The following is an 18,709-nucleotide window of genomic DNA, read 5'->3' as shown; positions in this document are numbered from 1 at the left end:
ACCACGTGGCGAGCCCTCAACAACAGCAAACTGGTTAGATAGCTGAGCGAACACGTGGCGATTATCACGCTTCTAGGTCTCACCAAGCAGACGAAAGCCGGAAAATTCCCAACCAGGTTGCTCCGAATGATCCTGTTGCATATGTGGAAGATGAACGCCACAGTTGTCGATTAGCAAACATATTATGAGGTGGCAATTGTACTGGACCGCCCATCAGAGCCTAACTTCTTCCAGTGCCAACGAGTTGAGAACGCTGTGGTCTTCCAGTGCCAACGAGGTGAGAACGCTGTGGTATTTGAAGACGTTCGGTTGAAGTTGAGAGAATTACCCGCACCTGCTCTGAGCCGCATCGAGCCAGGACAGCTCTGTATAGAGTGCGGTTCGCAAGATAAAGTTCCGTATGCCGCAAAGTCCGCAGCTAGTCTGTTCGTCACCCATCGTCTTCGTCATGGCCGTCTGTTCTAAAACGATACCTTCTACAGCCTTCTACAGTGTACAACGGTTTATTGGCTATGGTAGCAAGTATTACCTTCACTGGGAGCAGGGTAAAGGCAGATGGATCACGAGACCGATAACATGATGCCGTCAATTATTTTTATCTGCACCTTGTCGTCACTCCTCACTACTGTGCAGAGAGCCATTAGGTGGGATTAGTTGCAAGTCCATCCATAGAGTGGGGATTTCGTGGGTATTGGCCGTTGGTAGGTTTAATAGAGTGTTCTTTCCAAACTTCCTTTGAATCTCTCTCCCCGCTAACGGGGAGACCCAATTGACTTGGTTTGTCAGTGAGCAAGTACAGTTACAAGTGCGTGTGTGAGTTTTGTGTGTATGTGTGTTTCCCCTGAAGCCTCATTTAAAGCACTGCCTACCTCCCCCTAACCTCTCTGACAGTACCTCTCTTTAGCGAGCGGCGTGGTTATTTCTGGCAGCTGTCAATAGAAGTAGTGTGTGTGTGGTGTGTGTGTGTGTGTGTCAATAAGTAACTAGTTGGTCTCGCGTGTACACTTATACCTGATTGTGTTTGGTATGATACTATCAGGGTTCTAGCCAAAGGGGGTAGGGGGGCGCAGCGCCCCCCCCCCCTACTCTGTTTGTGCGCCCCCCCCCCCCCCCCCTGTGACAAATTGCCGCTCCCTACTCATTTTCCGATTTTCGTGCTTTTCATGCATAGATGGTTCATAAGGGCACATTTGTCTGGGGTAAAGTCAGGGATTCGCCCCATACAGTCAACTTCGCTTATAACGACACTCGGCGGGGCATCAAAAAAGTGTCCTTATTCGCGAAGTGTCGTTATACCCGAAGTCTCTTATTTATGTATTACAGTTGGAAGGGACTTTGCTCTGGGCATGGAAATGCTCTCGTTATTCGCGAATTGTCGTTTTATCCACAGTCGTTATTCGCGAATTGTCGTTATATCCACAGTCGTTATTAGCGAATTGTCGTTATATCCACAGTCGTTATTAGCCAAGTTGACTGTATATGTTGCATTTGGCGTGGCAAGGCAATATTGGAAAGTGGAAAAATGGGATATAGGGTAACTGTTTCCCATGCCCCCCCCCCCTACTATTTTGACCTGGCTAGAACCCTGATAGTATGTTGCTATAAGGTTTTGTTGTTTGAGGGTGTAATGTTGTATCTGGCACCTTTGTTGGTTCCAGCGTTCATAAACGTTCTATTTTCTTACCTTAGCGCGAACCCTTTCCGCTCGCCTTGTTCAACGCTCACTGCTCTTGGAGAATTGCGAGCACTCTTGGCGGGGTTTGCAGCTCTTTATAAAAATGCTTTTTTTATTTTTTATTTTTTTACAAAGACCACTTAATGCCAAACATGAGATGCAGCTAGGGGAAGCACGCACAACCTGAATCGTGGCAGTGGTGGTGAGGTTTAGGGAGCTCCGCCGACCTAGGGTCTCGACTTCATAGCCACCTAGACGCACCAAGAGTGGGTGGGGAGGGAGAGCGAGAGAGAGAGAGAGAGAGAGAGAGAGAGAGAGAGAGAGAGAGAGAGAGAGAGAGAGAGAGAGAGCGAGAGAGCGAGAGAGAGAAAGAGAGCGAGAGAGAGAGCGAGAGAGAGAGTGAGGGAGAGGGAGAGGGAGAGGGAGAGGGAGAGGGAGACGGAGAGGGAGAGAGGGAGAGAGGGAGGGAGAGGTTGCGAAATTGTTTTAAAGTAAAATAAAAGGAACATTGAAAATATGCTTTGCTTCACATGAACGTATTTCATTGCGAAGAGCTGCGCTTCGGTCCTCTGAGCTGTGCTGATGAGCTCTAACAGAGCGAAAAAGTTGCTGTCAACAGACTTGAGTATTTGAAGTATACATAGAAGCGGGACACACTGGAGAGAATTCAACGCCGTGCTATACGCATCTGCCTTCGGATTCCCCTCTTTGCACCAGTTCACCACAGTTCCCTCCTCCATCATGCAAAGCTCCCCACCCTTAGCTCACGATTCCTTGTTAAACAAGTCCTACCAGCATGGGACATCCACCACCAATCCTCCCCACCATACCTGCAACAACCACATCTTGCACCACAACGTCAACATCAACCATACACCCTTCGACAGACAAGGACCTACTCCATCGGACACGCACACACAAACAGGCAAGGAGATTCCCCTATCAACAGTGCCCTCACCCTCTACAATTCACACCCTATCGACATCACAACCCAATCTCGCAGAAATTCTTTCCGAAACAATGCATCCAGTCTTCTTTTGAGCAGTACCTGTTCCTACTCCGCGCATCCCCTGGTTTCTGATATCTCGAACGTGTACTTAAGAAAGCATGTCTGAGAATACCAAAGTATGTGTGCAAGTGGATCTCTCCGATTTCGCTCAAAATTTGCAGGTAGGTTCCCTTTGGGGTGTGGATCGATTGTGCAAAGCCCTTGAAAAGGTCTCTGAAGGGAACCTTGAAATTTGGATACCCATCAGAAATGGCCGAAATATCACATTATTTATGGGTCTAGAAACGAGTCAAGCCACAACGTATACGAACAAGCTATGAACAAAACTCCATCAAGCCAACATTGCCTCACCTTAGAAGAGTTCCTGGAGCAGTACCGCTTAGCCACGCCAGGATCCCAGAAGATGAGGTCCATCACCCCCTGACGCCACAAATGATCGTCTTGAAAATAGCCAATTTACAAGCGCTGGCAAAACAGCCAGCTACGTCCTCAATTGGCCAGAACTATACACCGGCAGATAGTAGAACACCTCTTCTAGCGCTGAGGACATGTCCCCATCTTCCTTTTGAAGTTTTCTTGAAATAAACTTTTTGGAATTTTTCCACTCGACCATGCTGAAATACGGCCAAAGTCATACCTGTGCAGGAAAGCTCGCCCCTCCGCGACGTCCCCTCAGCAATTTCTACTCCAACACTACGCCCAAGGCCGCGGAACAAAGTGTATTGTTGGCTCTGACAAGGAAAAGCAGCCGTGATCACTTGTCACTCCAAACGACAAGCTTCTCCTTGCGCCACCAATAATTTTTTGTGCGACTGTCGATGCAAAAGTGACTGAAGTCCTGAGCGCAGTGTTTGAATTTTATTGCAAGATGCACGGTGAGATCGCGTGCTCCGTGACTGAGAATCTAGGATGACGCGTCCTGGATCACGACACGCGGCCATCGATTGCGAACGTGACTGGAACGCTACTCGGAACAGACCATGATGGCAGAGGTAAGATATATGAGCTGTATTTCCTGCTTGATCTACTGAGAACCCTCACAAACTGTCCTAGGAGTGTTGCAATGGCAGCAAGCCGTTGAAATATGCCCCCGTACAGCTTAGAGAGTTATTCATCTTTCACACTAGGGAGGTTCTGCTATACGTGAAACGTAGAGAAATCACGTAGAGAGCAGGTGTCTGGGTTAGAGTCTACGGCTTCGCGTGTTTTGGCTCAAGATTTCTACGCGGAGATGGGGTTCTCTACGTTGTGGCACACGCAGAGAAAATGCGTACGGATTTGCTGGGTATCGATCAACTGCATGCAGAAAACTGCCAAATATGGAAGGGGAAATTCCCAGTACACATTCCACGTGACTTCTCTAGGTGAAACGTAGAGCAGAACAGCATTTCTTTACGTTACGGGAACGCGAAGAAAGTTCGCGTGATTCTTTGCGTCGCGTTCCCAAAACGTAGAGCAGAACCTCCCTACTTACCTCCTGCAATCCCGAACATAGTCCAACGGTAAAAGTTCCTTGTTTTCATGTCGATGCTCGACAAAAGCTGCTAGCTCGTTCGCTTTGTGTTGACTGGCATGCCGGTGTCATATAGTAGAATGACCCCCGTAGTGGAAGGCCCCCCGGTCATTGTACTATATAGTAGATTGCCCCCGGGGTCACTCTACTAAATAGTACAACGACCCCCCTCGGCCGCTATTTCAGTAGAGGTCCGTGAACTCCTGAACTCCTGAATAATCCAAAAGGAGCAAGGAGCACACAGAAAACGCAAAGGAACACTGAACTTGCAAACTTTCTTCCAACTCCAAAACAAAAACAATCCAACACAAGGTGGGATGTTCATGTCTCCTAAAGAGGAAAAGTGCGCGACCTATGTACAAATGTTGTGGACTTTTCACCACATATTCCCACAATCAAGAGTACATAACCCCGGACTCTTGCCACAATCCATAATGTCCACGTGGAATATGTGGTGTAAACTCCATCCCTTTCTACCTGCACGTGCGAAACGACAAGTCTGGTGGACTCTGTAGTAGAATGACAGGGGGCAATCTACTATAATGACCCCCCGGTCATTGTATTCTGCATTTGTCACAAGCACCAAGTCATTCCCAGGGTTCCCAGTAAAAAGGCAACGCCTGTTGGGAGTTCCCTAGTAAAATAATAAATTCTACTACTACTACTACTACTACTACTACTACTACTACTACTACTACTACTACTACTATATAGTAGATTGCCCCCGGGGTCACTCTACTATATAGTACAATGCCCGGGGGTCCATCTGCTGGGGGGTCATTCTACTATAGTACACCGGCACGCGAGCAGCACTGGCTGCACGAACTTGTCGCGTGAGCTGCATGAGAGATTTCTTACGTCATAAAGAATGTGATTTCATCATCATTTCACTGATTTTCGTCGTACATGGTCAGGGAAAGTCCCGGTTCGTAGGCCTACAACACGGCCAGCGTGTTCTTGAGAGCAGTAACAACACAAGTGTGATCACTTCCAGACCAACGGGCGTTCAAGGCGAGTAACAAGCGCACTTGACGAAGGTGACTCTGAAATCTCGTGAGCAGAGTGATCCATGATCCACGCGACTTGGCATTCTTGCGTCACAAGGCACGTGATTTCACCGTGCCTCTTGTAGTAAAATTCAAGAATTGCGCTCATGCCTTCAGTCACTTTTGCATCAACAGTCGCACAAAATATTATTGGTGGCGCAAGGAGAAGCTTGTCGTTTGGAGTGACAAGTGATCACCGCTATGTTCTCTTCTTCTGGTTTTCATTCCTAGACATCTGTGCAGGAAGCTACACCCTCGATAATACGTATGCTGATGGGTGAGTAACCCTAACATCAAAAACTGCATCCTGTCGTCGAGACCAGAAACCTCTTGCACAGATTTCCAACCTGGCTTCGTCACATGTATTGGCCGAGGCTCCGGAGAGCGACTCACCCTCCAGTGGCAGAAGGGGAGGCTCAATCCGGCCATCCCGTAGAGCAGCGCCCATGGCATCAGCCAGAAGATCCCGCAGCGCGTTGTGCCTCAGGATAGGGTAACCCCCTGGAGGACACGTCGCTGCGTAATCCAAAGACAGATGCTCCACACACACACATGTGCCCGGCAAGTCTACACTGGGGGCAGGGGTAACTGCAGTCGGATCCCGGGACGGATACCTTGATGTCGTCAATCCTTTCGCTGAGGAGGGATGAGCCCATAAGTGAGACCATTTTTCAAGTCCACCCAGAGGTTTGGGGATTATGGGGGGTGTTGGCCGTTGGGTGGTTCAATAGCCAATTGAGTCATCTTTCCAAGGTTCACCCTTTTTTGGGTTCATGACTGGTTTTAAGGTGCGGCGTGTTCCAGTGTCTCTGCAAAATACGTAACCGTATTTCAGTACTCAATTTTTTAATTAATTAATATCAACGAAATAGAGGAAATCTAATGGAAACTAGTTATGAAGTAACTATCCACGACCGTAACAAGATAATAGGCAGTCAGAAAATGCGAGAGCAGGTCACAAAACTAACATGTAAGGCCGTTATTACACTACGACACGCGGCTCGCATTTCGCAGTGCGTTCGATCAGATCCTGATGGTTGTCAAGGGTTTCGGGTCCCGCGATCGAAACGCGAGCTGTGCCGTGAGAAAACGCAGACTTGGGCTTTCGAAGCCAGGTCGCAACTGAAAGACTGTTCCGCGAGCGCTGCCGTGAAGGAAATCCGGAACGTGGGTGGTCGTGTTGGAGTTAGTCTTTTAGAGTTTTTGCAGTTTTTCTTTGTCGTCACTGAGAGCGTTCTCGAAGATCTAATGCAAGATGGTCGCAAGAATTTTAACCGAGCAGATGGAGAGCGAGTTCATTAGGATTTGGCACAGCACAGATGCGGACCCGTGATGACAAACTAATAATGGCCACCACAATGATGAGCTTGGCGTGCTGAGAGCACAATTGGTCCGAAATTTCGACGGAGAACTGCAGGAATCAGCTTGATTCGATGAAAAAGAAAGCGAAGGCAGCCTATGAGAAGGTGAACGTCCTGACGCAATCAGGGAGACCCGTCGTTGACCCTGGTGATCTTGAGTTAAAATTTCATTTTATGTACACACTTGCAATGTGGGTTTGTGCTGTTTGCGGGTTTCCGGGTGCTTCGCCATTGCCAGCCACTGGCTATGCAACTGTGTTGTTGTTTGCTGCGTTGTACGAGCGAGGCACAAAGACTCTGAAATATCTTTTATTTCTCACGGAATGAGTGTGACACTGCCTGCGACAGAATTTGTAGAAATGGACCAATAATTCCATGAGGGAACACATTTTAGTGCTGCTCCTGCGCTAGACTCACCACGCCTGTGGCTATTTTTTGTTGGTATTTGTGTGATGCCTCCTGTACACGCTTGCAATGTGGGTTTGTGCTGTTTGCGGGTACTTGTGTCGTGCCGGACATACACAATACCGATCTCAAGGCTACAACATATACATTCGCATTGCCGTAGTAACCCCACCAGGTCATCAACCAATATAGTTGATCCAAGTATCCATTCAGCCACACACGCTCACCTTGGTCAATCGAATAAGGTTGAGAGTCACTATGATTCCAGCACGATTCAAGAGTGAAGGTCGAAGGAAGGTTGGTACTTTTCATCAGAAGCAGCAGGGGTTATATCGAGAACAAAAAGGATTGAGTTACACAAAGGAGTAGCAAAGGCGGGAAAACCCAACCAATCAGACCATAGAGAGCTTGTTGCTATGCAGAATTGACCAATGGGAGATGACAAGGAGAAATGCGTATTATTTATGAATTAACTAAACAGCAAGCGTATACGATAAGACAGTTAGCAGATACAACATCCCGCGGCCCATGCATTGATAAAAGTGACAAGTAGATACAAAAGACAACTGCCGTACAAACGCGCGCTCATGAGGGGAACACGTTCACCCAACATGTAAACTAGTACCGGCAGAGTAGTTAGTTCGTCGTACAACCCGGGGAAGTTCGTCGTACAGCCCGGGAGAACCCGTCAGCTGCCGAGGCCGATATGACATCTCCCCGGCCTTCTGGGAGATTGCGTCCCGCAATCATTAGTCGTACTCCAGTCGTTGGGGTGGTCTCCTTCTTCGAACTGGACAGTTGACACCAGCCGGTGCTACTGCAGCGTTAGCGGGAGGCAACGGTACTCCTTGAACTGGACGGTTGACATCAGCCGGTGCTACTGCAGCATCAATGGGAAGTAGCTCTACTCCTCCGAACTGCTCGTCACGGCCACCTGCTCTTTCCGCATACAACAAGTCTGTGGTATCAGGCGTGTAGGAGCTCGGTTGTGGTGACGCAGTTCTGATCGGGTTCCTTGTCGGAGATGAATTTGACGCTTCCTCGCGTACAACCGTAGCGAGATGTGTTGGGCGTACACGACACTTCTTCAAGCGATTCACGTGCACAACTTGACATGTAGCCGAGTCTGATCCCATATCACGGACGCGATACACAACATCAGACAACCGGTTCAAAACCTTGAACGGTCCCTTCCACAATTTCGCCAACTTGGTGCTGGTTCCAACCGGAACAGCGGGTACCAAGAGCCATACCAGACTTCCTTCCGCGAATTCCACCGACACAGCCCTATGATCATAGAGATGCGCCTGATGTCGATGCACTGCACCGAGCTTGTGCCTCACAATCGTGTGCACATCCGCCAAACGGGACCGCAATTGACGCACATACGTAGGTTCATCCAACTGTTCAGCTGGCGGTAAACCATACGCAACATCTTGCGGGAGACAGAACTCTCTGCCGAAGAGGAGATACGCCGGCGTGTACCCTGTGCTGGCTTGGGTGGTAGCCCGATACGCCATTAATGCTGCGGGTAATTGGACATCCCAATCACGCTGGTCTCTCTGAACATAGTGTGAGAGCAATCGCTCTAACGTCTGGTTAAACCTCTCTACCAATCCGTCACCCGACGGATGGTAAGCCGTTGTCCGCGTTTTCTTGATACCAAGCAAGCCGCAAACGTTCTTGAACAGTTTCGAATCAAAGTTTGCACCTTGATCCGTATGCAAGCTATCCGGTGCTCCAAATCTGGACACGAATTCGCTCACAAATACCGATGCAACAGTCGCTGCATCCATCCGTTTCAACGGATACGCCTCTACCCACTTCGTGAAGTAGTCCACAACGACCAAAATGTGACGATTTCCACCTGAAGTCTCAGGCAGTCCTGGAATCAAATCCATAGCCACACGTTCGAAGGGATACCCCGCCCAGGACACCTGTAAGGGTGCCCCTTGTCCTCGACCAACCGGTCGGGAGCGTCGACAACATGACGTGCACGTGCCGATCCAATCTTCAACGTCACGACTCATTCCATGCCAATAGAACCGAGTGCGAAGCTGGGCAATCGTCCGCTTCATACCCACATGACCAAGGAAATCGTGATACTCCTTCAAGATTTCAGTCCGCAGATCAACTGGGATCAAAATCTGAAAACGGTTGGGCGCTGAAATCTCAGGCTCAACCCATTCCCTTCCAATCACTCCGCCCTTCACAGAAAGATGCTGGCGTCCCCGCCAGTACTTCCTCAAAGTCGGACTGATTCCGGTCAAGTCAGCCGACTCGCCGTCATCCATTAGCCACTCAAAAAGCTGCCTGAGGTCAGGATCAGCTTGCTGGGCAATCGCCCAGGTCCCATATGTCCAGTCCCTTCGCTGAACCAAGGGTCCAGGAACGGTAGGAGCCACTTCTGTAACATTCATCACAGGTTTGGTCTTCTGTCTGGACAAGCCATCTGCGTTTGAATGAGCCTTGCCCTTTCGATATTGCAGATCATACTCGAATTGACTGAGGAACTCCAACCACCTGGCGACAATCGGCGCTGGTTCTTTGAAGTTGTCCAAATGCTGCAATGCTTTGTGATCCGAGCGGACCAAGAAGCGCTTGCCGAGCAGGTAACACCTGAAGTGATTAAACGCCCAAACTACACCCAGCAGTTCGCTTTTGGTAGAAGCGTACCTGCGTTCCGATGCAGATGTCAATCGACTAGCAAAGGCAATGGGTCGTTCGACCCCCTTCTCATCTTGCTGTGACAAAACAGCACCCAATCCCGTACCACTGGCGTCAACATCCAGAATGAACCTCGGAGCATCAGGTCCATATTGTGGATATGCCAGGGTTGGTGAAGAAGTCAACCGACTCTTCAACGTAGCAAATGCCTCTTCACACTCCTCGGTCCATACGAACGCATGGCCTTGTTTAGTCAACTGAGTGAGGGGTTTAGCAACATCCGAGAAGTTCGGTACGAACCTTCGATAGTAGCCACAGAACCCCAAAAATGCCCGAATTTCCGCTACATTCGTAGGGTGCTCCCACGTAGCCACGCGGTGAGTCTTTGCCTCATCAGTGCTCACACCCTCTTCCGAGACCACATGGCCCAGAAAATCCACCCTCGTACGCAGCAAGAAGCATTTGGATGGTTTTAGACGCAACCCTGCGTCCAATAGCCGTTCAAACACCGCCTCGAGCCGCTCTAAGTGTTCGTCAAAAAGTCTTTGCAAACACAATCACATCATCGAGATACACGAGGCAAATCTGCCACTGTAGCCCACGCAAGACAACACTCATAAGTCTCTGGAACGAGCTTGGACCGTTACACACACCGAACGGCATGACTGTAAACTGGTAGTGCCCATCTGGAGTGGAGAAACCCGTTTTCTCCTTGTCTTCTTCTGCCATAGGCAGCTGATGATAGCCGGAACACAAATCCAAGGTGGAAAAGTACTTCGCGCCACTCAGCGCGTCCAACGTATCATCAATCCGTGGGAGAGGATATGGATCCCACTCCGTAACGGCATTCAATTTGCGATAATCAACGCAAAATCGAGTTGAGCCATCCTTCTTCTTAACCAGCACTATTGGCGAAGACCAAGGACTAGTAGAATCCTCTACCACCCCTTGTTCCTTCATGCCCTTCACTAGTTCACGGGTGGCTTCCCTTGAGTTCCAAGGCAATCGCCTAGGAGCCTGGAAGATAGGACTTCTTCCTTTGGTGTTAATGTTGTGGTTTTGCACAGTCGTGCGACCCAATTCAGCAGAGTTCATCGCGAATACCATCCGGTAGCGACAGACGAGATCACGCAAGCGTGCCAATTCCTCATTCCCAATTGACCCTTGCCCACCAGGCTGAACACGAGACGTCTCCCGGTTCGCCTCCGCTGTGCCCTCACCAGGTTCATAACCGAGCTGCAGCTCGTCATCCCCCGACACAGACTTCCCACTCACAGGACCTTCTAGTCCAATGTTGAGCGCCGAACATAAGTCTTCGGAACTTCCCGAATCCCCCGTGGATTCCATTCCTATATGATCGCAATCATCCTCGTCTTCGCCCATGACACTCATCACGGCTGAAATAGGTAGCAGCTGTCCCACTCGGGCACCTCTTCCTAAAGATACTGACTCCTCTGAGCAGTTCAATACCCGAACGGGTACACCCTCATCTGTTGGACAAACAACCGCTCGTGCCAACAAAACATCCCCACCATCGATCAGACAGCCGTCTGGTTCGGTGATGCCACATGAAGGAACATCCTCCTTGTTCTCGATAACGGCAGCCACCGTCATCTCACAGTATGGAGGTATAACTACCCTATTCTTCAATCGAAGATTATGGCAGCGTTGTGATGTTCCCACCGTTGAAACTTCAGCCTTATCAGCCTTGAAGTTCAATTTCCCATCATTCGACGTGATCTCGCAAGGTATCTGCGATAGTACATCCCTCTCAATCAGGCAATGATACCGCAACCCTCGAATCACCTTCATCTCATGGACACAAATAGCATCCTGTATTGCCAAACATGCAGCGACCGTGCCACACACATGCAACCTCTGACCATCCGCACCGCAGAAGCCAGTCGACTTCTCTGGTGGTTCCAGGTCGCCCAACATGTAGCCCAACTGCTGCGAGAGGGTCTCAGAAATTAGACTTACTGAGGAACCCGTATCTACCAGGAACTCTACTGGCAGCCCATTAATCCTTCCCTCAATCATCATACCTCCGTGGTTTTCTGCTGCCCTGCTCAATGCAGCGACCACTTCAGAGTCATTCTCTAGAGCATCCGAGACAATCGCCTCAGTTTCTGGACCCAGCACAGTTTCTTGATCGCAGACGCGGCCCGCCGTCTCGATCAATGCCCGTTTCCCGCCGGTCGGCGAGATTGGTACTCCCTTCCGGGTTTCATCAAGTCTGGACAGTCAGCTCTTCTGTGTCCCATTCGGCCACAGAACCAGCAAGTCAAACCCCTCGATTGTTCAGGCCTATAGTGGTCAACTCTGTCCACTTGGTCCCCTCTCCTGAATTGTTGGTTCGGCCTAGGAGGGTGGGCAATCCTGTCCACCTGATCACTAAGCTTCTCCACCAACTTTGCCAACGACTCCAACGTAGGGAGCTCTGACGGTGCAACCGCAGCCGTCACCAATTGACGTGGTACGCCATACGCATCGTCCATTCGGCCGTGCGTGCCCTCGTTCCCCCCCCACTCTCTCCAGATGGTTAGCCATCTCGATCGTTTCCTGCACCGTTCGTGGTGCATTTTCCTGTAAGCGCAATCGCAACCTGTCAGGAGTCATGGAATCAATGAGCTGATCCCGCACCAACTCTTCTTGTACGTCTCCACCCATGGTCGGGTAAGCCCTGTGTACAAGACTACGCAAGTCGTCAGCCAATCGACTGACGTCTTCCTCAGGCTTGCGCCTTCGCGTTCTAAATTGCGACTTAAATTGGCGGGCTGTCTCTGGTGGTGCAAACCTCCTCGACAAGTCCTCTACGACCTGAGGCCACTCCACTCGGGGGGCTTCAGGTACAGTCGCAACAAATTTTTGTGCAGCCCCTCTTAGCCGTACGGCTAAGTATTGAGCCTTTTGCACGTCATTCCACTCGTTCACACGAGCACATTGGTTGAAGTACTGCAAGTACTCCACCCAATCCCCCACGCCATCATATGCTTCAGGCATCACTGCCGGCCGTACCACCATTGGCACCCCCTGCAGCAGCGTTCGCTGCTGCATCCGGAGCCTGATTGTGAGCCATGATAATCAGAATCGAGTGCGTTCGCTCTCAACAGGATATCTTTGTCTTTTGCAATCGCAAGACTGTGATACCTTTTCCTTGCCCAGTTGCGCCTTATATTCCCCACTTGCTACTTCGTACGGTAGTCCTCCGACCAATGAGAGCTGTTCAGGTCACAAGTACTGCACAGTACATACGTTCGTATGTACTACAGTCGTCATCGGATCACACCATTCGCGTACGGGTCAGCAAAAATCATGGTCAAACTGGTCTGTAGTACGGTATGGTGTTCAACCGATCACCAGTCCGCGCCAGTTCAACCCTCCTCATCATCAAACTACAAATCTGTAGTACGATACGGTGTTCAACCGATCACCAGTCCGCGCGCCAGTCCAACCCGCATGCGCGAGAGTGTTGGCAGTTCTGCCAACACTCTCGCCTAGCCACATCCTCTCCAAAATAGGCAACTCTGCCTTCAACAAAGAGCAATCGCTCTACATTACGATCATTGTTTGCTGCCCGGCCGTCAAATCATTCGATCTGTTCGGTTTAGACAACAGCCCATCTGACATCAACCAAACATTCCAGCTTGTGGAGGCCTTCCGTAAGCAATCGCCTACAGAAGAACAGAACTTGGATCCTGGTCACAGCACCAAATATGTCGTGCCGGACATACACAATACCGATCTCAAGGCTACAACATATACATTCGCATTGCCGTAGTAACCCCACCAGGTCATCAACCAATATAGTTGATCCAAGTATCCATTCAGCCACACACGCTCACCTTGGTCAATCGAATAAGGTTGAGAGTCACTATGATTCCAGCTCGATTCAAGAGTGAAGGTCGAAGGAAGGTTGGTACTTTTCATCAGAAGCAGCAGGGGTTATATCGAGAACAAAAAGGATTGAGTTACACAAAGGAGTAGCAAAGGCGGGAAAACCCAACCAATCAGACCATAGAGAGCTTGTTGCTATGCAGAATTGACCAATGGGAGATGACAAGGAGAAATGCGTATTATTTATGAATTAACTAAACAGCAAGCGTATACGATAAGACAGTTAGCAGATACAACATCCCGCGGCCCATGCATTGATAAAAGTGACAAGTAGATACAAAAGACAACTGCCGTACAAACGCGCGCTCATGAGGGGAACACGTTCACCCAACATGTAAACTAGTACCGGCAGAGTAGTTAGTTCGTCGTACAACCCGGGGAAGTTCGTCGTACAGCCCGGGAGAACCCGTCAGCTGCCGAGGCCGATATGACACTTGCACATGTGCGTATTTGTGTGTATGTATGTGTGCATGTGTGTTTGCGTGTGTGTTCATGTATGTATGTTCATGTATGTATGTATGTATATATGTGTGTGCGTGTGTGTATGTGTCACAGGCAGCAGTTTCAAAGTGGGCAAACTTTGCAATATGGAACTCCTTGTTTTTGGAAAAACCTCAACCTTGGTGCTGGCGGTACCTCAATTTCGTCTGTGGTTTGTTCATCCGATGAAGATGGTCATGTGGACTTACCACTTGCGCTCAATTCCGTTCTCGACAGGCGTTTTGGAGGCCTTGGATGATATCCTCAGTGACCATTTCCTGCCGGCTTTGCTGGTTCATGGAATTGCGCAGGCCAGCCACCAACGTCGGCTAATGGCTTTGCCTGTCCGGCATGGGGGCCTCGCCGTCCCCATATTGTCGAAGACGGCGGCCGGGGAACATCAGGCCTCTGTCAGTGCCACTGATCCTCTGGTTCAGCTTGCGCTATCATCGCCTTCGCCTGACTGTGCTGGTGCGTCACTGCCTCCACCTGCGGGACCGCCTCTGCGTGATATTAACCAACCACCTATGGGACCACCCCCGCATCATTGTGCTAATATGTCACCGCTTCTGCCTGCTGGGTCGCCTTTGCCTGCCTGTGCTGATGCGTCGCTGCCTCGGCCTCCGCGGCCGCCTCCGCCTGACTGTGCTGGTGCGTCGCTGCCTCCACCTGTGGGACGGCCCCTACCTGGCTTAGACCAACCACCGGTGCGACTGCCTTCGCCTGACCGTGCTGCCGTGTCACTGCCTCCGCCTGCGGAACCGCCTCTGCCTGACTGTGCTCGTGCGTCGCTGCCTCCGCCTGGTCTAGACCAGCCACATGTGCGACCGCCTCCGCCTGATTATGCTGGCGCGTTGTCGCCTCCGCCTGCGGGTCCGCCTCCGCCTGATCTTGACTAACTACCTGATGCCGGATCGTTCTCTGCGCTGCGTGCGGAGCCTGCTGCCGTGGGATTAGGCGTTGAAGAGCCTGGCAAGACTAATCCTAGTGGCCCGTGTGGTGTCGCTGAGGCTGTTGCTGCGGTGCGTGCTGGGCTGCGCCGGGTGAGAGCACAGCGGGACCATATTTCGCGTGGTGTGCAGGCAGAGATTGGCCCTGGACTGTCTCTGTGCCAGCGGCTACTGTTAGAAACAGCGGGTGAGAAAGGCACCTCCAGCTGGCTGACCGCCCAACCGTCATACAATCAGCCAGTAACCATACTCAATAAATCTGATTTCCGGGATGCTCTCTGCTTCCGATACGGTTTGGAGCTGGATGGCCTCCCTGAGACTTGTGTTTGTGGAGCAACTCTAACCACTGAGCATGCAATGGCTTGTCCTACTGGCGGCTACACCATCGCACGCCATAATGATGTTCGCGATTTGCTGGCGGGTGTACTGTCGGAGGTATTGCCTGACGTGGAGGTGGAGCCGGTGCTAGCGCCATTTGATGGGGAGGACCTTCCCCATCGTACAGCCAACAGGAAATCAGAAGCTCGCCTCGATGTGAGGGCGCGGGGTTTCTGGTCCAGGCAGCAGGAGGCTTTTTTTGATGTTCGGGTGACTCACCCAAAGCCAAACCTGCTGTCGCGTCCAGAAGTCCAGCGCCATCTCCAAAAGCATGAAGGCATGAAAAAGCGGGAATACGGAGCGCGTGTTGTGAATATAGACCAAGGCACGGTCACCCCGTTGGTTTTCGCCACGAATGGCATGTGTGGCAGGGAGGCGGACCGCTTTCTCAAGTGTCTTGCAGCCCAGTATGTCGATAAACACAGTGACTTGGCCTACTCGCTGGTTATGGGTCGATTGCGGTGCCTGCTCTCGTTCACTTTACTCCGTTGGGCAGTGGTCTGTTTTCGTGGCTGCCGTAGCTCCTACCAGAAAAGTCAGTCAAGAATTTCAGGAGTTATTGTTTGATGAGTCGTTAGATGGAGGCCGGTGTTTGTGAGACTGCGATCATTTAATGTTTCTTCCTTAGTGGTGTAGGTAGATTCTGTTTTGAATGCATAATGGGACTACTTTTGTTTTGTAAGTCAATCTCATTCTCCACGCTTTGCTGTCATTTGGTTATGTTTTAAAATAGTTTTTATGACCTGATGTTTGTTTTTTATATTTGTAGTTCTATTGTTGACATCTTTTGTCTTTTCCTTGGGTTAAAAGGTTAACTTCATCCTCGTTTTATTATTGCCTTGTATTGGAATTTGCCCATAAAAGTGGCTACGGTGTGATAATGCATTTTTATATTTCGTGTTTTAACATTAATTTCAGAAAATTGCTCTTACAATACCTTGCGTTTTATATTCATAATATTGTTGCCCGTAAAAGCGGCTTGGTCACATGATGATGATGATGATGATGATGATGATGATGATGATGATGATGATGATTTTTTTTTTTTTTTTTTTTTTTGATCCCACCTTCCAACCCGCCAAATATTTTGATTTTGATAAAAACGATTCAAAGCCTCTCAATTATTTAGTACTACTTGATGTATATATAAGAATAATAACATTAGTTACACTTTCACACCAAACTAGCTCGGCGCAGCACCAATCACTGCAGGGGAACCCGACCCTCCACCATCGCCAACTCACGAAGCATGTTAACTGGACGATGACGGGCCGACCGAGCACCCCTGACACACAACACAGCGGAACGTAGCAGCGCGAATGACACCCGACAACGATAATAACTCATCAACGACGATGATGATGATGATGATGATTTTTTTTTTTTTTGATGATGATGATGCCACTTCTTTGGGCAAACAAAACACAATTTCCCAAGATGAAGGAGTGGAACCCTACACAAATAATAGTTTAAATGAATCCAACGCAAAGATCGTTTTTCCATGAAATACAACAATTGAACACAATTACATGCTTAAAGGCATGAAAGCAACAAAACAACAACAAAAGGGTAAGCGCCATACCAATCCCGCATGCACAGTCAGGACACAGCACGATACTTAACAAACTAGACCTGACTCGGCCACGGCAATCGAGACATCATGAAAACATCTCGCCGGATGGTGGTACCGTGACCGAGCCCCACGTATGCACAACACAGCAGCACGCAGCAAAGCAAAAGACAGCCGACAGCGGAGTAAACCAATGACCTGGGAATAGTGAGATCCCGATGACTCGGCCTGCATCTGGCACAGTCTCTTGAGGAACACATTGCACAGCCTCCCACAACCACCTTGCACAGAGAACACGAGAGGTGTGAAAGCGGCTCTTTCTACATTTGTGACTCTTGGCCCATATTCGTTCCACTTACGCCGCTCGTGCTGCTGGTACAATGCAGGAAGGGTTCTGGACCCGTAGGAAGGAGCATCTGGGCAAAATACCCTTACATCAAAAAAAGCTTCCTCCCCACGGGTCCAAAACCCTCGAGCGGCTATGTCCAGGCGCGCATCCTCTCGGCGGTTCGTTGACCGAAGAGGAAACCTCTCACCAGAAAGAGGTTGCAGCGCTGGTTCTGTCGAAACGGCAGTGCAGACTTCAGTCAATTCCCTCGCCAGCAGGTCACGTATCTCGTTATGACGAAGTGTCGGGAAGCCGCCCCTGGCGCAACATAGCTGATGCTCAACTGAGAACAGCTCACCACACACACAGGTTGCTGGTGTATTGGCTAGCGGCCATGCATATCTCAATGCCAGAGCATCCCGGAAGTCACGCTTGGTGAGACGAAAGCCATGCTCCGCCAGGGGCAGCACGCTCAGCCATGAGGATGATCCTTTCTCCGTGTGTTCTTCTATTCGTCGCTTCGTCATCTCATCGCTCGTGTCCACTATTTTGTTCCTGGCTGCCTTTGCGCGCTCCCGGTTTTCGGTGTGGACGACACGTTTTTTGTGACGCATTTCATCGATCATCCTCTGAAAGGGGGTACCAGCACCAGCAACATCAGCAGCCACATCCGGTCCAGGGTTTGAGTTGCCAGCGACCTCCCGCGGCTGCACCTCCGTTGCCGTCATCGTGGGAGTGGGAGACGCTCCACCACGGTCAGCAGTATCTGCAGAAGCCGGCACATCTCCAGCGAGAGAAATTGGATCGCTATCCTTAGCGAAATCGCCCAGAACCTCCTTCACCATAGGTCCGGACACTTGCTTGGAGCCCTGGTGCTCAAACCGTGGTCGAGTCGTGAGGTCCGGAAGGGCCATCCCACCATCCCGTGTCGGGAGCTTTAGAATATCAATGTCTTTCAGAGGCACGCTCGGTTGTCCCACGAGCTCCGGTAGAAGTGAGGAGTGAAGCTCCCGCTCCAACGGCGCCAAGTCCTCCGCAGAAACAGCCATAGTTCGAAACACATAGTTCCATCTGTTGACTAAGCCATGGGTCAACGCAGAGTATGCTGCATGCGGCTCTGATGCGGCATAATTTGCCAAAATCTCTGTATGTTTCACCCACTCTTCTACTTTTGTCTCTTTGAATTCTCCGAGGAATGCCTCAGTCCCGATAGCAGCGCCCAGATACTGTACGCCACGAGACTTGACGTGGATAGTTGTGTCACCAAAAGTCTCGGCAGCCAGGGACTCAAAGCCAGGCTTGACGAGTAGTTGCGTTTTTGTTTCGTTGATGTTGTAGCCGTATTTTTGGCCCTCTTCCTTAAGGAGGTTGTACCACTTTCGCAATGGGGAGAGCCCTCCGGCAGCTGCCGAGTCATCTGCAAACCATCC

General features: G+C 50.2%; 1 protein-coding gene across 1 annotated transcript; it reads left to right on the top strand.

Moving 5' to 3' along the window:
* The first annotated feature begins 14,244 nt into the window (after positions 1-14,244).
* On the top strand, positions 14,245-14,952 carry LOC135812916 (formin-2-like). The gene has a single exon (XM_065326135.1). It carries the CDS (start codon positions 14,245-14,247, stop codon positions 14,950-14,952), a length of 708 nt encoding a protein of 235 aa, XP_065182207.1.
* The last annotated feature ends 3,757 nt before the right edge of the window (positions 14,953-18,709 follow it).

Source organism: Sycon ciliatum, chromosome 3, assembly GCF_964019385.1.
Source record: "Sycon ciliatum chromosome 3, ocSycCili1.1, whole genome shotgun sequence".
Taxonomy (NCBI): Eukaryota; Metazoa; Porifera; class Calcarea; order Leucosolenida; family Sycettidae; genus Sycon; species Sycon ciliatum.
Note: the sequence above shows the minus strand (reverse complement) of the source record. Positions and strands in the feature narration are given on the sequence as shown.

What these genes read in the sequence shown, in the direction of transcription:
- LOC135812916 (XM_065326135.1), top strand. Translation starts at nt 14,245, where the DNA reads ATGGTCATGTGGACTTACCACTTGCGCTCAATTCCGTTCTCGACAGGC.